This window comes from Misgurnus anguillicaudatus, chromosome 20 (genome assembly GCF_027580225.2).
Source record: "Misgurnus anguillicaudatus chromosome 20, ASM2758022v2, whole genome shotgun sequence".
Taxonomy (NCBI): domain Eukaryota; kingdom Metazoa; phylum Chordata; class Actinopteri; order Cypriniformes; family Cobitidae; genus Misgurnus; species Misgurnus anguillicaudatus.
The window spans coordinates 380,098-408,096 of record NC_073356.2 but is presented as its reverse complement, the minus strand read 5'-3'; the positions used below and the strand labels follow the sequence as shown (position 1 = coordinate 408,096).

General features: G+C 38.0%; 1 protein-coding gene across 1 annotated transcript in view; it reads left to right on the top strand.

Annotated features, from left to right (window-relative positions):
• Window positions 1–27,999, top strand: part of zfpm2b (zinc finger protein, FOG family member 2b) — a 157,771-nt gene that overhangs the window by 15,183 nt on the left and 114,589 nt on the right. The window contains exons 2-3 of the mRNA XM_055219489.2: window positions 18,463–18,618; window positions 22,163–22,264. Coding sequence (XP_055075464.2) covers window positions 18,463–18,618; window positions 22,163–22,264 — 258 coding nt within the window. The remainder of the gene's footprint in view (window positions 1–18,462; window positions 18,619–22,162; window positions 22,265–27,999) is intronic.

Genomic DNA, 27,999 nt, shown 5'->3' with positions numbered 1-27,999 from the left:
CTCTCGTACATGTGCGTACATGTTTGCCCGATCTGTGCACCAATGTTTTTTTTTGCATTACAGGGGGCGCTACAGAGCCCCTGTGCCACGCCCGTGTTCCAGCCTTTGCCCGTTCGCAATGACGGACGACTTTGACGTCTGTGCCAAATTTCAAGAGTTTTCGAGTATGTTTAGGCACCCAAAATGGCCAAAAGTGTTAAAAAAAATATAAATAATAATAAAAAAAAAAAAAAAATAATAAATCCTAAGAAAAACAATAGGGCTTCGCACCTTTCGGTGCAGGCCATTCTGGCCTGCTCCTCGGTGCTCGGGCCCTAAAAAAAATAAAATAATAAATTCGAGCAAAAACAATAGGGCTTCGCACCTTTCGGTGCAGGCCATTCTGGCCTGCTCCTCGGTGCTCGGGCCCTAATAACTCCTTGAAGAACAATAGGGTCCTCTCACCCCGGTGTGCTCGGGCCCTAACAAACACAAACTGATGCGCTTTCTATATGACGCACTCTACATAATATTAAGCTTTATATACAGCATAAATGTATTATACAATGTGCATATATCTGCACAAAATGCAAGACTTAATCTAAGTTATGTACTAGTAAAGTTTAACTCCTGTTGTGGATGTGCACCATAATTGTACGCTTTTAAACACATCCAGTCAAAGCATAAGCTTCATAACATGAAGCATCATTTATCACTTTTGCTATCATTTTAGCGAATAGCTGTGTCATGTGTCGTGTTATCCTCTCACCTGTTCTCAGTCAAGATATGCTCGTATGGCTCTCTGGTATCTTTTGACGTTTAAATACGAGATGATATGAAGGGAACTTGTGACAGCGCTGTACATTTTGCATCTGACTGACTGTATTTTCGTCCTACCGAAGTGAATCCCAAAATCACGGCATCCTTTTAAACCATAGTGCCTCAGTGATGTGATGCTTCACAGAATTGCGCGGATTGGTGGTTGCCGCAGCGCGGGTGCGCAGACTTTAAATGTTTGTTTTCATGATATTTGAATCATGCATGTTAACGTTACTGATGTCATAAACGCCAGTCTGTGTAGCTCAACACAACGTCAAACACGTGACGCACCCAGTTTTTACCACCACAGGCGCTTGTAATTATAGACATCATTGTGATGCTAACCAGACATCCAAATGCCACCATAACCACAATAAATAAATAAACCCACATGATCATCGTTTTCGTGATCGTTCATCGATGCCACGTTCGAGTACTCGAGCAATCTCTACCAGATACACACTGTATGTATTTTCATTGTACAGTATGTATGGCATTTCTGCTCTTACAAATGCTATGTTTTTTTATGATTATTGTTGGTCTGGTCATATTTTGGTCTGGTTTATTTTTTTATGTTTAAAATCTGGTCCTCAATAAATTTGGTTCCAATAATTTACTCCGTGTTTGGCTAATGAAAACAATTACAATTAGCCTGAAGTTGTCATACTCAATTCTAGTCAGAATTTGAGTCTGATACCGCTCCATTGAGCTTTAATTATGAGGCGTGTCTCAACCGAAAAATGCCTCTGCACTCAATTGGATAGACCTACGACCAATCAGAGCAACGGAGTGTGTGATGTACGCTACGTCTTTTGCAGCCTGACCGAACTGCTAGTTATTTCGCTACATGACACTAAGATTGTGATTATACTAAGTCTTAGAGAACGTACATCAACACCTACTATGTTTACAACATTTCATTTATATCACAACATTAAGTATTTACTAAATCATACAAGACTATCTCTTACCATTTGTACGTTAGGTGAACTTCATCCACGACGATACCCATTACGTTGGCTTGAAAATATTGGAGCCTAGCATGTCCCTCCACCTTATTCAGCAACCACGATTCCGAGCTTCCGAAAAGAAGCTGGCAACGACCGCTAATTATATCTCTCGTCATGCACGCCGAGTTGCATCGTCGTGATACCAATTTTAGTTGCAAACAACTTTTGCCGAATCCCATAGGAAGGATGGCAAAAACATTAACAAATGCCTTGCTCGCGTTTCTCTGTTCCTCTTTTAAAATCAATGCTCTGTCGATATCTTTTAGAACAGACTCAATGTCAGAATCCACACATCTGAATTCTACAGCGGCAGCCATTTCGTTGTAAACAGATTTAACACACGCGCTCTTTGTGACTTGGTTCATTACGTTACTGTTGATCATCTGTCCATCATCTTATAAAGCCCGCCCTGACAATTTGATTGGTTCGACCAGCTTTTGGTCTAGCATAGTAGCTCCTCAACGCAGAAACCCCAGACCGATCTTCCCGTTCTTAAAATGTTGTGGGCGGGGCTAAGATCGGCTGGCATCCAGGCTAAATTACAATGGCTTAAAGCTGCAATCCGTAACTTTTTTGGGAAAAATTGCTTGGTTATTTGGGTCAAAAGGGGATGAACCCACATCTGTTAGGTTGTAATTGAACCTATAGTGGGTTGTTTTAACCAATTGTTGGGTCAAATATAAACATTTTCTGAGTTAATTTTAGCCCATCTTGGTCTTGTTTCTTTTGATTCAGTGCTGGGTTGAAAATAACCCTGCATTTTCGGAGTGTATAACTTCAGCTGTCATCATTCTAATGCCTTAATGTAAAATAAATTGATTTAGTGACTATATTATGTATCATAAAAATCCACTTAAGCCTATTTAAATCCAGTATTATAGTTTTTTTTCTGTAGATACAGTAGATAAAAAAATCAAGCCGCTGAGGGAATAGATAAATGGAAAAGTTTTAAATTAGTTAGGCCATTCCAATCTCTAGTACCTTTGGTTTAGTATGGTGACATAAAAATGTGCTCTGGTCAAACACAGACCCATAATCTTTATTCATGGTGGTCTTCTTACTTCACTTACTTTTTCAGTTTACAAATTCCGCCCTCTAAATAGGGAACCGACATGGCACAACTGGCTTTTAAAGGGGATGAGAGATGAGACTCTCATTGGCTTATTGCACGTTACTCCCAAAACACACCCATTACTCATTACGAGAATAGGAACAACCCTTTAAGACTGTGTGCCAGGCGCACAAACCATTTGCCCAGTCTGTAAATTAGCAAAAGTGGATTCAGACACACCCTTTTAGACTGTGCGCCGTGTGCTTTAGACCATACGCTTAGATCAGCCCATAAACCTAACTATTCGTGAACCTTTTCCTTTTTAAGTAAAATAACAAATTCACAAATCAGTTTAATAAATGATTTGATATTGGGTTTGAGGTGTTTGTGCAGGTAATTCAGATCTTTAGTCAGAAAATCATTTGTCAGACAAGGACACTATGGGTCATTGTCTTAAAATCACACAGTAGACAACTGCCAGCTCTTGTAACAGCCATTGTTCCTATATTTTAAAACACTAGTTTTATGATAAGAGTTTATCATATATATGTCATTTCATTACAAAATAAGAACTATATTGTACGGCAGAAGAGCACTTTGTTTGCGCAGTAATATTGACGGAGGTTTGAGTGAGAGGAGGAGTACTCAGGAGTGATGTTACTGTGCGCCAAGGTCAAAGTGCTACAAACTAAGTGCTCTTCTGCCATACAATATAGTTCTTATTTTTTATTCACTTAAAAAATCGCCACATTTTATTTTGTGCCACCATACTTACTTGTGTAACTACTCATGTCTTTAAATAGGGAAAATGTGAGTGTTTGGTGGATTCTAAATTCATCCCTGTTTGGATCCTAAGGAATAAATTGGGCTAGGCTAAATGCTAACACAGTCACGACACGCTGTACAAAGATTAAAGGCGGAGTCCATGATGTTTGAAAGCCAATGTTGATATTTGAAATCACCTAAACAAACACGCCCCTACCCCAATAGAATGTGGACCTTCTGTTGAAAGACCCGCCTCACACATACGCAACCCGGAATTTGATTTGATTGGCTATAAGTGTGTTTTGGTAGTCGGCCCGTCTCCTTTTTCAAAGCGTTTTTCAAACATCGTGGACTCCGCCTTTAAGTGCACACATTTAAAATGGTATGTAAATTAGGCTAAGAACACAGTAAATATTGAAAAACGGTGGTGTTTTCTTTTAAAGGTAGAGCTGGACGTTGGCTAATGGGATGCACAGAGTTCTTTGTAAAAAGGTTTTGTTCCTTTTTCCAAAATAGATTTTGAGAGCTGATGTACAATCGCAAGAAAATATTAATGCTCGCTTGAGGTAGTTTTTGAGTTATGCGAAAAAGAGTAAATGTGAATAATGGGAGATGGAAACACATTTGCCGAATAAATTCTGACGTAGGAACATTAAACTCTGACTGATCATCTAGCTGTTTCTACTGTCATTGTCATTCCCATATTTGGGGCTCAACGTTGTCGTAATGCTCTTGCTGTTACTTCCTACATCATTAAGTCTGCATTTCTTTTTCTGTGCATTTCTATTGCATTACCGGCCCTCCGTGGTAAAAAAAATGTTTCGTAGCCTATTTGTCGTAAAACTAGGGTGGGCTAATACAAATCGTAATCAATTTGCCCCCAAAAAAAACTTTTTCATAATAATAATAAAATTATTAAATCATGGCTAATTTTCCTAAATGAGTAACTATACAAAATGATACCTGGTTGAAAGACGGAGATGCGCACCTCAATCAGCTATTACATAACAGAGCGAGACCAGAGATGAATGTGCTTATCAACATGAGTAATATGGAATAATTTGTGCATCTTTTGAATAACTGTAAGAATATTTCATTTAAATATAATTTTTGTCATATAAAGTTTTGAGAAATGGCCTAATAATGTTTTTTCCACGGTTATTGCTTATTTATTTTAACGTGTTTGGCGCATTACCTCAGAGTTTATTTCAGTAATATTGCCTTTTCCCCGCTAATAATAATACAATTTACATGCCAATCCTGCTTCCTTGTCTTTTTATTCATTTCATTATGCTGTAATGTTAATTTATATGTGGATATGAGACGTTCATTGCCGTTATATTATCTCGTCTAATATTTAAATCATATCTGGAATAATGTGTGCATCTTTGAATAACTATACAGTTTATTTGAAACTAATTTTTGTCAAAGTTTTGAGAAATAATAATGTTGTGAGGATATTTATATATTCAAGTTGAATACTCTGAATACTCAATACTTGAATACTACACATACAGGGCTCGACATTAAAGTGCCCATATTATGAAAAACTCACTTTTTCTGGGTTTTGGGGTGTTCATTCGTGTCTCTGATGCTCCCACACGCATACAAACTTGGAAAAAAAATCCATCCATGCTGTTTTGAGTGAGGTACAGGTTTCTGAATGTCCTCTGCCTTGAGTCTCAGATTACACGTTTTCAAACTCAGCTCCGTTGTTACGTAATTATCCGTTTCGTCAAATTCAGTTGGAATTTTCCCACCCACCACCCCACTTGCAGGTCTCCACCCACCAGGAGCTAGAGAGAGCACAGAGAGAGCAGTCACTTGATACCCTCTGTGCTGTCATCATGTCTCACGGAAATAACAGCGCTACTTGGATATTATGGATTATACTCCCGCCTACTTTTAAAAACAAAGTTTTAACGCGTGGTTATTGGAACCCGGAGTAATCTTATATACAGTACTAGGGATGTTAACAATTAATCGATCTTCGATTAATTGTCGATAAGAATTAAATCGATAAAACTTAACGATTGTCGAAAAAGCAAGCACATGTGTCCGGCGCCTGCGCAAAGCACATACACAGCTGGTGAAAAAACTAACCAAGCGCGAAGAAGTTAAACTAGCCATGATCACAATGATGCTCGATGCCAAACACACACTTGGGCTTTTTGTCCTCATTCGAGACGAGGCTGGCTGCTAACGTAACAAAATTGTATCCGCAGAGGATCTGAGAGGGTCCGATGCCGAAAATCTAAACAGTTAGGATACTGAAAGCAAAGACCCTCTTCAGGGAAGCCTGCAAGATTAGCATAGCAGCGCTGCTAACGCTGCTTTAGGGAAGGCGTCCAGAAGCCGTTTTTAATAAACAGATTAAAATAAAAAACTTAAATTCTGGCAAGAAACTGTTACATGTAAACTGTAACTGACTGTCGTTACACTCTGAACTCCCGCAACATATATCATTGATCATCATCATGACTGGCTGAGGCGCTACACGCTAAACACTGTTGCGGGTTTTCTAATGGAAGGTTGAAGTCTTCATAATATAAGCATCTTTGCTAAAAGTACGCCGCAGGTCTAAAGCTGAGGTAACGACGGGAAAAGTGCCCTTTCGTGTGCTTCTTAGATATAATTACAACAAGCGGTGTATCGACGACTCAGAAAGCGAGGTGAACAACTAGAAAAATAACACTTGATGATAATGAAACTTTTATTTTGTCATGGATGCATGCGACTGTGCGGAGTGCCCGTTATGAGGCGGAGTTTACTGTGTCTATGAGTCATTATATTTCGTTACTAGATTAAATTGATGATTTTTATCAAAACACCAACTACATTGATTCATTTTACAATCCCACTAGCATATTATTTAGACAAAATAAAATCGTTTAATTCGCGTGAGGAAGCTGGCGTTTTTATGCACACTTTTATGTAATTGGCTATATGCCACTGCTGTAATGGCTTATTGCACTATTACTGTTAACGATTATTCGATTGATTGATCGTTAATTTAAATGATCATCGAATATGGGAAAATGCATAATTTGACATCCCTAATACAGTGTGTTACGACGCAAATAGTCATCAGATTGTAGGCGATAAGACGGTCATGCGAAATGTGATGTAAACAACAGACTATCACAGACTATGACAGACGGTCACTATGTATCTATATTTCACGGATTATACGCATTTGTGGACAAAAATGGTAATTGGATGTATTTTATTGGACTTTCATGGATCATACACACATCTGAAACAGACTGGATTCGATTCGCGATCGTTGTATCAACACAAAAGGTAAGAAGTCACGTTATATTTTGCATGTTGTCATCTTCTGTCACAAAATACTATATTATAGCATCTATATCTCAAAACAGAGATCATACATTGATGCTAATCCCGTAAATTATACCTTTTAAATGTATAGTGATGTTAAAATTGTTTGTAGACAGTAAATTAGGCTATATAGATATTTTTGCAGGCCAGATAGTTTACAGCAAGGTTTCGAAAGTTAAAAAAAATATTTAACTGCTTTATTTTAAAATTCTACAAGAACTAAGTAATAGTGCTTTGCCAAACTAACCGAGGCTTTTCTGACGAGGCTAACCCCCGAGCCTCATAACTTTACGGTCCGGACCTCCTGCTAGCTTCTAGCAATTAGCATGCGGTCCACAAGCAGTATACATCCCCCGCCGGGTCTTAATTTCTGTAATTTGCGAAAATAATGCGTTTGAAAATGTTTTATAACGGGAATATGTTAGCATTGTCCAGGGAAAACTAGTGTATTGTTGGAACTGCTACATCACAATTGACCCTGGAATCATCATGTGTCATGAGTTTCTTCTCCTGGAGTTTACTTATTAGTGATACTTTTCTGCTTGATTTGTCTGTTGGCAACATAAACCTTTATTAATAATAATATATAAAATAATAACACAGTATGGCCTGTACTGCTCACGATACCACTGAGCACGCGCATGACGTTAGTAGTGGGGCGTGATCAAAGGAGCAGCAGCTCATAAATATGTAATGACCAGCTCAAAACGGCACAATCTGAAATGCCCTGAAACAGAGGCTCCTAGAGATGGGTAACAATCTTTTCCTACAAACTATATCGAGCAAACAACTTTTGAAACATGCTTTATGGAATTCATACACCTATTTAACTTGTGGAAAAGCAGTCATAAGATGGGCACTTTAAGGCTTGTCAAGCTTGTCCGGGACAAGTGGATTTTTTTGTAGGACAAGTGTAAGAGAAAATTAATTGTCCTGGACAAGTTAAATCTCAAACAATGTTACTTAACGTTATGTGCTGTTAAAGGAATAGTCTACTCATTTTCAATATTAAACTATGTTATTACCTTAACTAAGAATTGTTGATACATCCCTCTATCATCTGTGTGCGTGCACGTAAGCGCTGGAGCGCGCTGCGACACTTCGATAGCATTTAGCTTAGCCCCATTCATTCAATGGTACCAATAAAGTTAGAAGTGACCAAACACATCAACGTTTTTCCTATTTAAGACGAGTAGTTATACGAGCAAGTTTGGTGGTACAAAATAAAAGTAGCGCTTTTCTAAGCGGATTTAAAAGAGGAGCTATGTTTTATGGCGTGGTGGCACTTTTGGGAGTACTTCGACTCGCCTGAAAAGTCCGCTCCCCTTCTCCCTCTCATAATGGGAGAGGGAGGGTGTTACTGCACCGAGTCCAAGTACTCCCAAAAATGCTATTACGCCATAAAATATAGTTCCTCTTTTAAATCCGCTTAGAAAGGCGCTGTGTTTTGTTTTGTACCACCAAACTTGCTCGTGTGGCTGCTCGTCTTGGATGGGGGGGGCGTTGATGTGTTTGGTCGCTTCTGGCTTTGTCTCTGGGTGGTGCCGTTGAGTGAATGGGGCTGGGCTGAATGCTATCGAAGCGTCGCAGCACACTCCAGCGCTTACGTGCACGCACACAGATGATAGAGGGATGTATCAACTCTTCTTAGTTAAGGTAATAAGAGCAGAACGCGCAGCGCAAACACCGAGCGGAATATTGAACAGAGAGCGCAGCACGCCGACACAAACACACACACCATTACATGTTACCGTTATTGTTACTAAACAAGCCGCGCGCGCATTGCCGAACACGGAGGGGCGGGAGTCGCGGGACTGCATGGGGTGGAGTGGAGAGTGATGTTTCTTCAGGCTCCGGCGTGAATATAAATGACTTCACTGTGTGTCAAAAAAGCCGATTTAAGTCCGTATTTTTTCTCTTCTAAAGTTCGGTAAAAACACATAATGGGCTTAAAATCTTGTTTAAGAATCTGTTTTATAATGAGAATCTCTCTTTCAGAAGGCTTTTGTGTGTGTGTGCAGCGAGACAGCCGATTTGAATCTGACAGAGTTCGTCACTGTACATTAAAAATTCCACACGAACATTACAGCGTAAATGCTAGGTTCAAGATTGATTTGATATTTAACAGATAATCTAGATACATTTATCCTAATACGTTTTTTAAAACATGGTAATGTTTTAATGTTTTGCTTTAGTGTTTTAATGTCAGACAATCATTGAAATGTGGGAAAAATGAAGAGAAAGGCAGCAGATATAGCATCCCTCTTCAGAAAGAGTAGCAAGAAGCAGCCAAATGAATTTTATTAAAATACATTTCAGTGGCCTACAAAATTCACATGATTTTCTGGTCTCTATAGTTTTTTCAGCAATGGGAGATATAAATCCTGGTTTCAAAGTAAATTTCAAAAGTTTTATTTGATTAAATAGTTTAAAAAAACACGAGGTTGAATTATGACTATAAATTGTATGTTAATCTCAATTCATTTAAATTAAAATTAAAGTATTGTAGCAATTGTATGTTATACATTATTCTGATTAACTCTTTCCCCGCCATTGACGAGTTATCTCGTCAATCTGCAATACCGCTATTATCCACCAGCAACTTATAAAGTATTGGGCAAACAGCTTGATATGTCTGTGTATGTTTTAAAGATCCTCTGCATCTGATCTCTATCAAAAGTCCTTCACAAAAATTGAATTATCTCTGCTTTTTGCTCAAAATTTTGTGTTTTTGATTAAACCTACACATATTTGAGAGGTGATAGAAACAGAACACATGAAGGTAGGATGAAACTGATTTTTTTGTTTGAAAGAAGAGGATCTGTTCTTTAATTTCATATATTGTATGTTTATATACACTCTTAAAACAAATGTGTTAAAAACAACACAACATGTGTTATTTTTTACACATGTTCTGAGTGTGCGCAGGGACAACACATGTTGAGTTAAATTTAACACAGTTGCTTCAGTAAACACATTAATGTGTAACTTTCTATTAATTTAACACAACTGTGTGTTACCCAGTTATTGTTTAGTTTTAATATAAAAGAAAAAAAAACATACGATTTGTAAACTTTAAATAATGAAATCAAGCAGACAACTATTAAATATTGTTCACAAACGATTTATTTGTAAAAGAACAAATATTTGACAATTAATGCTAGCATGAAAATATGCTAGTACTGTATGTTGCTAGATGTATGCTAATTTAAATAAATGTAAGTGCAAGTATAATCACTTCAAACATACATTACATTCATACATTTTAAAACACCATTTATAAAATAATTCATTGAATTTAAAAGCACATGTGTTAAACATGTTGAAACAATGTCTGAAATCAACATGATCTCACAAAGTTCCGTGGGATAGTCACGGAATTTTGTGCTCATTTTTCCGTGGCATTCTCACGGATCTCCGCATTTTTCTGTGGCCCTGCTACAGACTGTCTTTTTCCGTGGCATTCTCACGGATTGGTTACTCAACTGCTTTTTCCTATTTTCAAACCATTTTCGCTTCGGTTTAGGGTTAGATTTGGTGTTTGCGTTAGTATGTCACTTTAAATATTGGTTTATACTATTTTTTCTGATTTATTCTTTTATATTTTCTAAATGTTGTTGCATGAAAATTACTTATTTTATATAAAGTTTTTAGTCACAAAGCTTACCGCCACCAAGTCCCACAAGTCTGAGACAGCAGAATTCACACAGCAGAAGATGAACGAGTATAACACAGCTCATCTGGGTGTGGTAAACATGCAGGTCACATGCAAAATATAAATTATGAGAAAAAATTATTTAAAAAGGATTACTTTTATATCTTACATTAAATGTTACATTTTAAATGTCATTTTCCAAATAAAAAATTTGGAACAGAGACAGGAAATCATACCATTATGTTGACTGTCAGCTTTCGTCAATTAATGTCTGATGTCCATTTTCTTCTCTAAAGATGCTATTTCCCTGAGTTTCTCAATAATTGTCACCTCCCATTTCCCGATAAACTTCTTCTTTCTTATCGGTAAGTCTGGAAAACTCGATGTCCACCTTCAGTAAATTTAATAAGAAATTTTATTTAGAAATATTAATATTGAAATGATGAAACACTTTGTCTAAAGTTATCTGCAGTTAAGCATATTACAAAGACTGGCATGTCCAGACATTGGGGATATTCCTTAAAGATTTCACCAACAGTTGGTGATTTTGTCATTACCTGTATCCATCTCCTTTGATGACTGAAGGTTTGGTCAATGGCATTCTTTATTGGTGATGTCCTCTCACGTGTTGAAGCTTCCGTCTGATGTTCTGTAGTCTCATTTTTGTAAATCCACTGTGTGATGGCCCATCAAAAAAAAAGAAAAAAAGAAAAATGCTTCTATCATGATCAATGCAAAAATAGCACTAAGTTAGAGTCAAGTACAGTTATACACATTGTCAAGTAAGTAATTTCATACACATAAATGAAGTATGTAAAAGCATCCTTACAGTACATGTCCCTCATTTTGACCAAATTATACCATAATCCAGCAACACAATCTCCTTTGCGAGTGGCAGTGGATAGCGTTAAAAGATTACAAACAAACATTGACATAAGAATTGTGATTTACATCTAGTTAAGTATTACTGGGCAGTATTTATAACTCAATAGTGCAAAAAAAAAAAACACTTTACATCTTGTAAGTTAGCACAAAACAACACCCATTTTATTCACTACGTAGCACTTTAGCCTTACTGCAAGCAGTGAAAGGTTCGTGAAGTTTGACTCCTTACCATTAGACCACTAACAGTTACTCTCCCAGTAATTGCGTAATGTCTAACTTGATATTGAACGCGAGGGGCGCGACACGAAAAAAAAAAATATTATTATAAAATGTGGCGGTGCATGTACAGCATCACCGATTAATAATGAGTTTTACCGTCTTTTGTCTCGTCATGCCGCTCACAGGTGTACAGTACATTAGGTACAGTGACTAGGGTGACCACCTGCTAATAAGCCCAAGGGGGGACAAGGGGTGTGTTTCTGAGGGACAATGTGGGACAATCCCTGACCCGGCGGTGCACCCGACCCACGGGCCCACTTATTGATAGTGGTTTACCCATTTCTAGCACATACCACCTTAAAAAAAAACTTATTTTCTAGGAAAAAAAATCTTGTATTTTTGTCTTGTTTTCAGTAAAAATATCTAAAATTTTTTAAATTAAGATGCTTTTTCTTGATGTGCAAAACGACCCAAGAAAACAAGTGTAGCCCCTAGACCAAAAATATCAAACTTCAGTAATTTTGTGCACAAAACAAAAAAAAATCTGCCAATGGGGTAAGCAAAAAAATCTTGAACATTTTTCTAAAACACTAAATTCAAGATTTTTCCTTGTTTTATGCACCAAATCACTTAAATTTGATATTTTTGGTCTAAAAACTACACTTATTTTCTTGGGTCGTTTTGCTCCTTAAGAAAAAGCATCTTAATTTAAGAATTTTTAGATGTTATTACTGAAAACAAGACAAAAATACCAAGACATTTTTTTTCTTGAAAATAATTTTTTGCAGTGTACATGGCATATTAATAATGCCCTATTTCCCTAAACATGTGTAATTGCTGATGTATGCTCATGAATAGACCAACCAATGTGTGTTTTTTCTAAATAAAGATTCATAATATTTTGAACATTCAATGAATTGACAGATGCACTTCCACTTACGATTTACTTTAGCTATTTGCCGAAGGATGGTGAACTTGCATGTTAGTAAAGGCAGGCGCAGGAAAAAAACTCTTCAGTGTTCTGGAGACATCTTTAGGACTTTCAGCCACAAATATTTATTTTCCCAGTCTTTCTTGTACCCACACCTTCTCTTTTTAATTGATGATGGCGGTACAGAGTCAGACTCAGTCTCCTTCTACATTTTTCGAATTGGAAAGCGCGCATCTAAAAGGGATGCACGTGCGTGGCTGCGTGCGGACTGCGCTGTCATGACAACAGCGAAAAGTTGACAACAACCTAGTCAGCAGTTCAGCTGAGGGGCAACAGTAGCGTGCGAGCAGCGAGCGAGCCTGAACTGTCTAGTAATTTTCGTTTGGCTGCCTGGGGTTCAAGGATATAGAGCGACAAACTTTTTTAAACAAGCATTGATTATGCGTGACACGGTCTCAATTTGCGGGACGCATGAATTGGGCTTTAAACGCTGTGCGTTCACGCGCTATGCGGGACGGGTGGTCAACCTAACAGTGACGTGCATACTGTTCCACCATGTGCTTAACCAAACGCGACGAGGCGTCGTGATAATCGAAAGGCATAATTTATAATATCCCGTCCTTAACGTCAGGACATAAACTGAAAAGAAACCCGTTACCGCGTGTCATGTCTATGAGTACAAACCTTATATAAAGCCTAATATATTCTAAAAATGTAATTATACAGCATGTATTTCTTTATAAAAGTATACAATATCAGAACTAAACCCATTATTATTTTTGTTCAATGTATGAATTATTTATAAGTTAAAAAAGCCAGCAATAGTACTATTTAGTAAAAAAAGGCCTATATAAGGTATGTAATTGTGAGAATATTTTACCACTGTTAATCGACGTGTGATCCTAACTTAAAAACGAAAGTATATGTTCATCTGGACATTGACAATTTTGAAGTTTATTTAATATTATATGTTGTATGTAAATATATATATATATATATATATATATATATATATATATATATATATATATATATATATATATATATATATATATATATATATATATATATACATACAGTATTGTTCAAAGTAATAGCAGTACAATGTGACTAACCAGAATAATCAAGGTTTTTAGTATATTTTTTATTGCTATGTGGCAAACAAGTTACCAGTAGGTTCAGTAGATTCTCAGAAAACAAACAAGACCCAGCATTCATGATATGCACGCTCTTGGGGCTGTGCAATTGGGCGGTTGGTTGAGGGGGGTGTGTTCAAAAAAATAGCAGTGTCTACCTTTGACTGTACAAACTCAAAACTATTTTGTACAAACATTTTTTTTTCTGGGATTTAGCAATCCTGTGAATCACTAAACTAATATTTAGTTGTATGACCACAGTTTTTTAAAACTGCTTGACATCTGTGTGGCATGGAGTCTACCAACTTGTGACACCTCTCAGCTGTTATTCCACTCCATGATTCTTTAACAACATTCCACAATTCATTCACATTTCTTGTTTTTGCTTCAGAAACAGCATTTTTGATATCACCCCACAAGTTCTCAATTGGATTAAGGTCTGGAGATTGGGCTGGCCACTCCATAACATTAATTTTGTTGGTTTGGAACCAAGACTTTGCCCGTTTACTAGTGTGTTTTGGGTCATTGTCTTGTTGAAACAACCATTTCAAGGGCATGTCCTCTTCAGCATAGGGTAACATGACCTCTTCAAGTATTTTAACATATGCAAACTGATCCATGATCCCTGGTATGCGATAAATAGGCCCAACACCATAGTAGGAGAAACATGCCCATATCATGATGCTTGCACCTCCATGCTTCACTGTCTTCACTGTGTACTGTGGCTTGAATTCAGAGTTTGGGAGTCGTCTCACAAACTGCCTGTGGCCCTCGGACCCAAAAAGAACAATTTGACTCTCATCAGTCCACAAAATGTTCCTCCATTTCTCTTTAGGCCAGTTGATGTGTTCTTTGGCAAATTGTAACCTCTTCTGCACATGCCTTTTTTTAACAGAGGGACTTTGCGGGGGATTCTTGAAAATAGATTAGCTTCACACAGACGTCTTCTAACTGTCACAGTACTTACAGGTAACTCCAGACTGTCTTTGACCATCCTGGAGGTGATCATTGGCTGAGCCTTTGCCATTCTTCTATCCATTTTGATGGTTGTCTTCCGTTTTCTTCCACGTCTCTCTGGTTTTGCTCTCCATTTTAAGGCATTGAAGATCATTTTAGCTGAACAGCCTATCATTTTTTGCACCTCTTTATAGGTTTTCCCCTCTCCAATCAACTTTTTAATCAAAGTACGCTGTTCTTCTGAACAATGTCTTGAACGACCCATTTTCCTCAGCTTTCAAATGCATGTTCATGTCGTGTTGGCTTCATCCTTAAATAGGGGCTACCTGATTCACACCTGTTTCTTCACAAAATTGATGACCTCAGTGATTGAATGCCACACTGCTATTTTTTTGAACACACCCCTTTCAACTAATTCAACTAATTGCCCAATTGCACAGCCTTAAGAGCGTGCATATCATGAATGCTGGGTCTCATTTGTTTTCTGAGAATCTACTGAACCTACTGGTAACTTGTTTGCCACGTAGCAATAAAAAAATATACTAAAAACCTTGATTATTCTGGTTAGTCACATTGTACTGCTATTATTTTGAACAATACTGTATATATATATATATATATATATAAATATATATATATATATATATATATATATATATATATGTAATGTATGTCTGAAGTTGTAACGAAAGTAATTTCCCCTGGAATTGTTATAAGTATTTCTGCTTCTGATTATTAATAGCGCATATATTAATCTGATGTGTGTTTCAGACCCTGCTGTGTGCACTAAAGTGTATATGACAATAAAGTAGTGTGAAACTCAATGTATTTATTTTTAAAATGTATTTTAAATGGGCCTATAGGCTCATAGGTTTTTTTGTAAAAAAAAATTCACAGCACCCCCTGTTCAAAATGACTTCCAGCGGCCCTGTCACAAAATGTATATTCAAAAGCTATTTAGGCGAGAATGTATGTATAAAAAGATCAAATGTGCGGTCGGTTAATAAAGATAGCGTTTATTAAAAAATCTGCTCCGACTCTTTCGGAGTTCTGATCCAAACAACCACCGGATACTCAGCGCTCATGTACCCCGCCCAATGCAGCTTGATCTCGGCAAGTCTTTATGAAAATCCCCGCTGGCTGTTATGTGGTCGTAATGGTTAACAGTATATTTTGGTTGACAGTAGATATATTTTATTTTGTTACTTCGTTTAAATATAAATCGTCATTAAATTACAATAATTATGCATTTTATTTTATGGTGTACTGGTAAACGTGTTTTACACATTCATTGTGTAAGCAGTTAAGCATAATATTTACACATTATGTGTCAGTTCTAACACAAAAATGTGTTGGAATCCTTTTACACATATTTTGTGTAAAATGTCCGCAGGACAAGTTCCTCAAAAAGTTAATGTCAAGCCCTGACATATACTATATAAAATCGTGAATCGGACAATAGGTGCTCTTTACCTGAATTACCCAATATTACCCAGCATACTACATAGGTATACACTGCCACACAAGTACTTCATATTATGCTATTTTGATAAACAGTGCATTTGAAGATCAGAGGTTGACTTATGCATCTTTTAGGTCAGATGGAAAAACTACACACCGCAACAAACCAGCATAGAAAGGATGGAATTGGAGAAGAACTAAGTGTGATTTGCATGCGTCTCAGTACTGTCAGATTGAATTAGCTCAGGTGTAATTAGAGCACAGAAGAGCGTCCTGTTTTGGCTGCGGTGTGCGATGGGGCAGCATGGCTGTGCACTGGCGCCAACTGATACTGTGCCGGGCCACTATCATCATGCAAACACACGCCTCCAACATCGCAGGCAGGCGGCAAATCCAAGCATGAAATTAGCAGTCACTCAGATCATGCCCGCATACTTGCATATTTCACTTCATTGTGTTTTCAGCTCTGCGTGTCTGTGTGGATTTAAGAGGATGCAGGAGTGTTTAAGGATAGCAAAAAACAAATCACCTAAGAAGAAAGCCCCAGTAAACATTGTCTTAAACTGTGCTTAGATTTGCCAAAAAGTCTATAGTCAAGTACTTCATATCTTAATGTTTTCTCCAAGACGGTCATGCAGTTCAGTTATGAGCAAGTTTAGATTTGAAGTCTCCTATACTTCTCAGATGTTTCTCCTGACAAAATACCATAGTTATTACAAATGTTTTTTATTAATATTACAAGACCAAATTATTAAATTTATACTGTAGCTTTGTACGCTTATTGTATGACAACAATTTGTGTCTATTTTAAATTCTCCTAATGGAGAACTTTGTCTGAGACAAAATACAGTTAATAAAGAACTCCATTAAGTTAATATCTGAAACATTTTCATTTTTGCTACAAGATCAAATAAGGCCCAACTCTGACCTTGTTCTGCTTGTCTGTCTGTATTTCATAAACATGATACAATTTTTTAAATTTTCAACCTTGTAAAATGCAAATATTTTTAATATCAAAGGTGAAAACCACATCTGTTTCATTTTATTCAGGTGGCTGCTTTTCCCTGCATGCCCCCTGACTTAAGAAGAAACATGAATATGCAAATATCAAAGTACATGTAGAGCTGGAAGGTAAAGGCATCTCTTGATAGAATGTAGCCAATGTCTTTTTTAACAGAGGAAAGAAATTAATCAAACAAACAGAGAAAAATTAACTTTGTGATTGCATGGGTGTACCACCCAAAGGCATGGCTAAGCAAATGAAAAATCAACATTGCACCCACTGATAAGCCAAATTAATAAGAAAGTGTGCAGTGGCTACCTTCAATGCTCTTGCATGCGTTAAACAGTTATCTTTGAGCAGACTTAACCTTAGGCTTTGGATCAGTTTCTGCGTCTGCCTGAACACTTTGTAGTTGCCTTCAATTATGGTCTTAAAGGTACAAAAACAAATTGCACAACACAGCCCAAGTGTTTGAGAGACAGGCTGAATGATGGACATAGTGGTACAGTATGCATTTTTTGCAGTGATTGCTTAAGCAATTATTCATTTTACTATTGATCATATTTTGGGAACAAACTAATCTTACTATGTAAGAAAAAAGGAGTAAACTGCGCTTCTGTGATCCAAGAAATATTTGAACTTCGGCGGAATAACGTGCAGCGTTAACCAATCACGAGCTTGCTCTAATAGTGACGTGATTACAGGAAGCGAGCGGAGTCTCAGAAGCCCCTCCCATGACACGAATTTCCGCGTGAATGTCTCGATGACTAGAATTTCACACGCGGCTTTCACATGCGAATGAAGCGAGTAAACTCAAACTGTTCAAACGGCAAACTAGGCGCGTTAGATGGAATTTTGACACCAAACGCGGCTGGTGTGAAACCACGGTTACAGTAGACAATGAAATGGGCAAACAAATCCAGCAGGTTTCTATACTGTAGTCGAAGGAGTGACTATTTAGTGACCGGACTAATTTGACTTTAGTCATTATGCAGCCACATAGCAAAACCCTAGCAACCAAACCTTAACAGCAATATGCTAACAGCCCAAGTAAAAAGCCAGGAACACCCTGACATTGTGACCACTTGCTTTTTTTCAGAAAATTAATAAGTGGGTCCCTTTATCTTTAGCTTTTTAAATAATTAAATGATATGCCTCATAAAAGAAGGCTTTGGTTATTTTCCTTATTGGACTTTCAAGAGTTCACCTCAGTATCTTTAGCACTTTTTTCTTGTCTGTTTTTCTTCAGGGGTGTTAGAAAATGGTCTTGAGACAGTCTCTGAGGAGATATTGTGTGAGAAGAGAGAGATACTGACAGAAAATGACAGGTCTGTTGAGGAGGATTCACTGTTCCCCACTGATCCTGGGAGCATCAACTGTAAAGATGGAGATCACTTGATGAACGGTAAGGTCAATTCCCCTTCTAAATCATTTCTATTTAAAATATATTGTTTGGTTAAATTGATACCTGCTAGAAAATTTGATTGCTTAAAGATAGTAGAGATAAGAGAATTATAAATGACATAAAAATATTGAAAAATCCTTGGGAGCAATGAGACAATTGTTGACAGTTATCTAGAGTTAAAGCTCTTTAAGAGTACTGTATAGAGCAGGGGTAGGCAATGTCGATCCTGGAGTGCCGATGTCCTGCATATTTTAGCTCCATTGAATTCATTTATTTGGATAGGAAAGCTTAGGTAACTGAAGAATTTGCTGTTAATATGTAACTTCATATATTCAAATCTCCTACTTTTGATTCAGACTTTTGTATCTTGGCAAATGTGAGCAAAATTCATTAAAAATGTAGTGTCTTTGTTGCACATGTTACATGTAATTACAATAGTAAATTATGCATACATATAACTAACCCTAAACCTAACCGTACATTCTAAAACAATGCACTTACATTAAGTATAATCAACTTGGATTTACAGATAATTTCATCTTTTTTATTTAATAGCAATGAATTGATGTAAATTGTAAAATAAAGTTAAAAAAGCTTAACTTATTTCACATATATTTTATAAGTTACCGCAACTCATCACAAAAGTTGATTATAGTTAATTATACATAAAAATGCAAATAGTTTTTTACAGTGTAGTAAATACATGTTGTTAACCATTACTCAAATGTGCACTTTAACAGTGACACCAGTGGCGGCCGGTGACTACTCTTCCGAGGGGCACGAATTCAAATTTTTTTTTTGGAATGTCATGTGTGTTGCTCGTCATTTCAAAATATGTGTTTATTGCGTCATGTTAACCATGTGCATCATGACTCTTGTCAAAATACGTGCTTGCTGAACACGCGTCGAAAGGGTTTATGATAAAAAAGACGCTTGTGTTCGCAAGACACTAAATCAACACTAAACTCGTATCTGTTTCTGGCAAACGTTAGCGTCTCTTTTATAAAAAAAACCTTTGGATGCGTCTGCAGCAGTCTCGAATTTTGACATCACACATGATGAACATAAGTTTACATGACATGCCAAACACATATTTTGAAATTACAAGCCACACATATGATGGGCTACATATATGTTGTGATGAGCACCGGCTGCCACTGAGTGACACCATAAAATAAAGTGTAAAAAGTACATTTTTATTGACTTTACTCTGATGCTGTTTACCCAGTGTCTGTTTAGTTTAAAGCAATGTTTGGTTCTACAGTTAAACTTCACTTGAATATGAAAGAGAAGATTTGGGATGTATGGCATTTTAAAAGAACACCCACTGTATATGTTACTAACAGGGTTATTGGTCATCATAAATAACAACAGAGTTGCTGGTGTTTGCTGCAGGGTTCAACCTTCAAACTCAAGCTAATAGCATCAGCTCTTTGAACTGAAATTCAATTACATTTCTGCCGGCCACACTTCACCGTCACAACGCGTTCATTCTCAACCCCATCACCCTCAGCCATTTGAAATTCGCTCTGCATTCTAATGTAATGCTTTTTTATTTGTAAGCGATGATTCTTCTCTTTGAAATGCCGGTCTCGGTATCCAAAAGTTTGTGATGACAAAAATGAACTGTGTCAACTACCTACTTTGCCTGGAAGCAGGAAGTCTTCAAAAGAAAAATCTCTCGCTTTTTGTTGGAAATTGCCAGAACAGAATGAGACGCTTTTCTTTTGTTCTCACTGAATAGGAATACAGACGCTTCCTTTATTATTTTCTTGTGTGTTTTGACCTATAAAGTTTTGAAAGGAACAGGTAAAAAAATCCATTGAACGTTTCAGAATATTTGAATATTTACTGTTTGCCTTGATTTCTTTCACTTGATCACATAATTGCATTGTGAATCAGTGAGCTGCGTAATAGAAATGTCAGAAATAAATCAAGACACCTCGACTTGTTGAAAATAAGTTATGATTTAACATTTAGAATTTTCTTAGTGGGGTTGTTCTCAGCATTGAACGACTGCCTAATAATTACACAAGGAGAAATAATAAATATGAAAAGATCCAGTTCATGTGAACCATGATGAAATGTCAAAAATAACAAATCAGTACAATTACATTTTTTTATATAGCGCTTTTCACAATTGTTAGTTCTTTATCAGCTCAACACAGATTATTACACCTGATGAAAACAGTTCTGATGTGAAATGCTAACAAATAACTCAATATGTAAAAAGTTTCCATCAGGTTTCCACATTAGATTTATCAAAGATATTAAAACTAACATTATAGAATAGTAAGATGCATTTATTCTTATTTTTTACAGTACTTAAAATTCTTTACTCTATGGTATGAACATACAGTAGATTTAAAGTGTTCTTTTGGTTGTCTAGAGTCTTAAAGGGGACATATCATGAAAATCTGACTTTTTCCATGTTTAAGTGCTATAATTGGGTCCCCAGTGTTTCTATCAACCTAGAACACATCAGTAACTTAGTTTTGGTAAACCGTTCTCGGCAAGCATGTGAAATAATATTGAATTTTGGCTCCCCTTGTGATGTCAGAAGGGGATAATACCGCCCCTTAATCTGCACTCTCCAAACACAACACTGCCATTTAGTGCAGAGATCAGCTCATTTGCATTTAAAAGGACACAAACCAAAATGGCCCATTTTTGCTCACACCTACAAAGTGTCAATATGTACATGCTGTAATAAACTATCTATATGGTATTTTGAGCTAGAACTTCACATAAGTACTCTGGCGACACCAAAGATTTATTTGACATCTTAAAAAAGTCTTGTGAAATGCCCCCTTTAAAGAAGGTTTAATACTGTACTTCATGGCTATTCAAATCTTACCCTGGAGGGCCGAGCACTACGGAGTTTATCTCCAACCCTGGTCAAACACACCTGAGCAAGCATATCAAGGTCTTCATGATCACCAGACAATCACAAGTGGGTAAGTTTGATTAGGGTTGAACCTAAACTCTGTAGTGCTCAGCCCTACAGGGTAAGATTTGAATAGCCTTGCTGTACTTGGTCCTGCCCCTGGTTTTACATGTTAAAATTTGTGCGAATATCTCAAGTTCTTGGAGTTAACTTCCTTTTTCTTGTGACACTGTTAAATAGCACTTTGCCCATGGTGTCAGAGGTAAAGGCAGAAAATCCTTAATCACAGCTTAATTAAGGAATCATCTTGTAGCATAATTTCTTTCCCAACACTGTAATTAAACATTTCCAATGAGTTTTGTCACAGTGCTTAACACAGGCAGTAAGTCTGTGATCAAGGTGGATCCAGGGACATGCACTGTCTCCGTTCTTTATTCTCTCCAAAGAAGAGCACACAAAATCCCACAGCAATCACATGAAATAATCCAAAATGAGAAATGGCACATTGGAATTATGCTCCTTACAAGGAATAAGGCACCTAAAGAACATGCAAATGTGCACGAGGCAAAGATCAGTCACCGCTGTCTGTTTTACCCATTCTCCTATAGTTTGTGACATTTGTATCGGAAACCTCTAAGCTTTATTGTCTTTGTACAGGTAAAAGGGGCAAAAATGTAAAGACCGAACAACAAGACAGTGATGGTCAGGAAGAGAAAGCCCCGCCCAGCATGCTGACACCACCAGAGTGGGGCGGTCCAAGTAAGATATCCATCCAACCTTGTATTATCTGTCTTACTGTGTCTCAGAGCTTGTAAGACAGTGTCAACATAGACAAATAAAATGTTTTGCCACCAGGGGTGTAGCTACTTTTAGGAATGACTTAGTCTCTGCCATTTAACTAAATCAGGCAGGACTTAAGAGTAAGCAACATGCTTTATTGATATTTATTAGCAAAGTTGATAAGTTTAAAATAGAGCACAACATCCTTTTCTCTACAGTGATGTAATGTGAGGTTGTGTTATGCTTAGACGCAGTGTAAAATGTAAATCAGTGTATTTTCAGATTAATTTAATATAAAAAATGACCGAATTACCCACACCACTTCCCACAATTCTGGAGTGAGATCCACCAGAATCAGTCAAGAAACAGGAGTGAAACACCAAACTGCTGAAGTGATGGACATACACATTGTAGTCTCACATAGCCAGACCTTCCTAATGAAGCGTTGAATGCTAACAACCAAAATAAAGATGCTTAAAACATTCTTCACAGCGATGCCATAGTCAAAGATTAGTCAAAGGTTTTTAAATAACCATATCTTTCATTCTTTTGTATAATCTAAAGAACATTTATTCACTACAAAGAACCTTTTGTGAAACAGAAAGGTTCATTTAATGGTAACGGTTCTTTATAGAACCATTTAGACAAAAAAGTTCTTCTAGCTTTATTTTTAATAGCGAAAAGGTCATGTGACTTGACATTTAAAGCAACTAATCACGTTTCGCTTTGTGCCGCGTCATGATTAGATGCTTGGAGATGTCACCATAATAACAGACCGTCATTTGGAACTATCATTCACTGACGTCTCTAAAGTTTATAACAGCAATGGCAAACACATTAAAATACCTTGCATACTTAAAAAAAATGTCACCGAAGTAAACGATCAGAAAACATATCTTCTATGTATACTTCTCTATATATTATACTCCTAAAAATAAATGTGCTTTAAAGGTTCTTCATAGCGATGCCATTTAGAAGAACCATTTTTGAAACCATTTCATTCTTACATTTTTATGATCTAAAAATCCTTTATTTCACCATAAAGAACCTTTTGTTAAACAGAAAGCTTCTTTGGATATTAAAAGTTCATCATGGTTCCATTTAGCCAATATTGGTTCTGTTATGGTTTTATGTGTATGTATTATATATTTACATTTTTGCTATTACAATCTGTAAACATAGCAAATGTTACATTTTTAACCAAGTTTCAAATATGATAACATAATTGTTGGAATGCCCCCCCCCCCACACACACACTTTTCAGATTCTCTGCATGCTACTAACAATCTGCTGAATTTCACAGAAGCAAGAATCTAATGAGCCTGAAAGGTACAGTCAGATGATGTCATGTAATAAGCCGTGTTATCTTTAAAAGCATGAAATCTATCTGATAAACTAATAATGGCATTTTGGGAGGCTCTTTATCTTGCAAGTTCACACAGTTAAACAGTCAGTTGTGTCGAAGCTACACTGCGCTCAACTTCAGATCTCATCACAGGTCTTTGTAATCAGTTCTTGATGCTGAGATATCTGCACGCTTACTCTCTCATCATTATTTCATGCTGTTGAACAGCAGAAGACCCCACCGGGGACCACTCATCTCCACTAAAAATAGGAAAAATAGGCTATAATTTGCAGGATGGATACTTCCAGCAGGATAATGCACCATGTCACAAAGCTCGAATCATTTCAAATTGGTTTCTTGAACATGACAATGAGTTCACTGTACTAAAATGGCCCCCACAGTCACCAGATCTCAACCCAATAGAGCATATTTGGGATGTGGTGGAACGGGAGCTTTGTGCCCTGAATGTGCATCCCACAAATCTCCATCAACTGCAAGATGCTATCCTATCAATATGGGCCAACATTTCTAAAGAATGCTTTCAGCAACTTGTTGAATCAATGCCATGTAGAATTAAGGCAGTTCAGAAGGCGAAAGGGGGTCAAACACAGTATTAGTATGGTGTTCCTAACAATTCTTTAGGTGATTGTATATTTCGTTTATAGATGAAGTAGACACTGTTATTCAATTGATTATAGTTTTGTTTTTAAATACCACTGTTATACTTTATTTGTAACTTTCTTCTTTTTTATTTTCATGCTTATAATTTCTAGATTTCTTCTTATTTAATTTCTTTTGATCCATGACTCAAAAAATAAAGGTAATGTAATCCGTTTAACCACTACTATATTGTAAAATTATGTAATTTGAGAGTAGGCATTGAGGTGCTATTTCACTGAGGTCCACTCAATTTATAATTCTGACCTCGCCACTGATAGTATGTTATTGCATTGTGCTGGTTGTTGCTTTGGCATTTGGGTAAACACTTGTTTTTACAAACCTGCCCAATCTGTTGTCAGTGCTTTTTCCGGGACGGATTAAGCACTGTATGGAATGACTGCCAACATCACTGCATCTACAATTTTAACTTCTCTATTGGAGGAGTAAAAGTAGGAGAGTAAAAAAGTAAATACAAGTAATAGAGATGAACGAAAGGAAAAATATTGCGTCTGTGGCCTGAGAAGAAGACAAGATGAGGGATTTTAATGAAAGTGTAGTGGATTAGAGAAATCCCTGGAACAATTTAAAATCATTACAGCCGCAGTCGACATCAAAGTCCCACTGATTGAGCCCCCATAAACCTTTTCATAGAGAGAGAGAGAGAGAGAGAGAGAGAGAGAGAGAGAGAGAGAGAGAGAGAGAGAGAGAGAGAGAGAGAGAGACTTATGACATTTACACAGAGCATCATGTGATATGAGTCAAACTGATTATTCATTATCTTACTGGACTCACTAAAAGTTTTAACTTTGTTGTGTGATTATATGGTAATTCTAAACCCTTTTAAAGGCCAATATGTTCATAAAGGGAGAACTTAATAAGTTAATATAAAATGAAACCATATATAAATAGGTAATTATTTACCCATTATCTAAACATAATCTTTTTTTCAACATCGTATGACTTCTTATATTGAAGCAGAATGATTGCTAGGCAGAATGCCATAAAAAGCCATGCAAAGTCCTTATACGAAACGTCTGTTTTGTTTGTTTCTGGTCTCTGGTTTGGTCATTTTAAACCATCTTATGTTTGTTAACCATTAACATACACTACCTTTGTCTCAATCAGCTTTAGGAAATGTTACATAATTTACAGAAAGGTGACCATAAGTGCCATTCTTCCCGGACACGTCCTGGCCAGGATTTCGGGTGCGTCTTCCGGAAGTCGTATTTGTCGACCACATATGTCATAGAGGATTATTATTATTATTACACAAAAGCAACCATTACATTTTAAGGTAAGAATGAAACTACAATTGTATTTCTTATGTTTTTAAATGAATGGCATATGCGGTCAACAAATACGACTTTCGGAAGACGCAACGAAATCCTGGCCAGGACGCGTCCGGGAAGAATGGCACGTATGGTCACCCTAAACATGGTGAGCATAGACTTTCCCTGGTTTTTGGCAGGTTCAAGAGCCCTTGAAAAACCAACAATTGAAAAGAAAAACGTCTCGGTTGCATATGTAACCCTCGTTTCCTGAAGGAAGGGAACAGAGACGTCACGTTGTGACCGACGAATTGGGAACCGCTTCGCGGGAACCTATCTACTTCGAGAAACTTTTAAAACACCAATGAACTTGGCTTGCAAATAATTGCATCTGCCGGCGCCGCCCCGCCACGCAAGTATTTAATGAGCGGCAGGTGCAGTTATCAAATCAGCTATTTTTTTTGCTGAGAAAGCTGGACAGAAAGAAAAGTGTCCGGCCGATATCAGCAGTGGAACAGCAAACTGTGGCGACGGGACGTGAAGTCTCCGTTCCCTTCCTTCAGGGAACGAGGGTTACATATGTAACCGAGACGTTCCCTTTCAGTCGGTCACTACGACGTCACGTCGTGACCGACGAATTGGGAATCCCTACCAAAGCGCCACTGAAGCTGACCCTTCCAGTGCCTGCGTAAACCCTCCGACTCTCCTCTTTAAGGGAACGGAAATGGGGTTGAAGCAGAGGCCGGTCACTACTTGTTTCTTAACCCATGACAGTGACTAAGCGAACTGGGAAGCGAACTCGTCAGGCGGAACTAAGATCGCTGCGGAAAGAAAACCCTCTAAGGGTCTACCACTAAGGTGATGGATAAAAGACACGAGGTCTATAAAAAATACACTCTCTTAGCAACACTAGAGAGGCGCGGAACGAACTCCGCTAAGGGAAACATGGTAAATCATAAACTTTCCACGGAAATACTCACAAAGAAACCCTAGGGGGCGCAATGTGGGCGCTAGCCTCACCCAGATAGTCAAGAATACATCTAGTGAGAGGCTGGTAGCCGATGCTCCGCAACATCGGTCACCAAGCGGTGGAAAAGACAAAAAACATTTTTTGTAACGTTTTTGCCTTAATGGCCTTCCATAATGGTGCGGTTTCTGCGCAGCCAAAAAGAAAGGCTCCAAGCCGACACAGGAGCCGTTCCTCGATGCTCTCACTGATCTGACGAGAACTCGAGAGGATACCGGCTCAACACGAACACTGTAGAATCTAGTGAACGTATTAGGTGTCGCCCAGCCAGCAGCTCTACAAATATCTGAAAGCGAGGAACCACGAGCCAAAACCCAAGATGAAGCCACGCTTCTGGTTGAATGGGCTCTCAAACCAAAAGGGCAGGGAATGCCCTGTTTCTCATAAGCCAGGGCGATTGTGTCTACAATCCAATGAGACATCCTCTGTTTAGTGACAGCTTTCCCTTTCTGCTGACCACCGTGACAGACAAAGAGCTGTTCTGAGGTCCGAAAGCTTTGAGTGCGATCCACATACACACGTAGTGCACGTACAGGACATAACAAAGCCATAGCTGGGTCTGCCTCTTCCAAAGGCAGCGCTTGTAAGTTCACCACCTGATCTCTAAAGGGAGTGGTGGGAACTTTAGGCACATATCCCGGCCGGGGTCTCAGTGTAACGCTGGATTCAGCCGGCCCGAACTGAAGGCACGAATCGTTGACCGAAAATGCATGAAGATCCCCTATCCTTTTAATAGAAGCCAATGCGAGGAGCATCAAAGTCTTCATAGTGAGAAACTTCTGCAGAGGCTCGAACGGGCAGTCCCGGAGGGCATTCAGCACCATGGACAGGTCCCAAGGAGGAATAGAGGGAGGACGTGAAGGATTCAGCCTCCGCGCACCTCTTAAAAACCTAATGACCAGATCGTGCTGACCCACAGTTCTACCGTCTATGGGTGCGTGATGTGCGGATATTGCCGCGATATCTACTTTAATAGTAGATGGTGACAGCCTCTTCTCCAAGCGGTGCTGGAGATATGAAAGCACAATACTGATCAAGCATTCTCGGGGGTCCTCTCGTTGAGAAGTACACCAAACAACAAACAGGTTCCATTTCAGCGTATACGCCTGTCTCGTAGACGGCGCTCGCGCTGCAGCGATGGTGTTAGATACCGCCTGGGGTTAATCACCTACAACCTCCGCGCCCCGTCCAGAGACCACACATGGAGGTTCCACAGATCGGGACGGGGGTGCCATAATGTGCCCCCTTCTTGAGACAGAAGGTCCCTCCTCAGGGGAATCCTCCAGGGAGGGGCTGTCGCGAGGAGAGTGAGCTCTGGAAACCAACTCCTGGTGGCCCAATATGGAGCAACTAAAAGAATTTTCTCCTCGTCCTCCCTGACTTTGCACAATGTCTGTGCAACGAGGCGCATTGG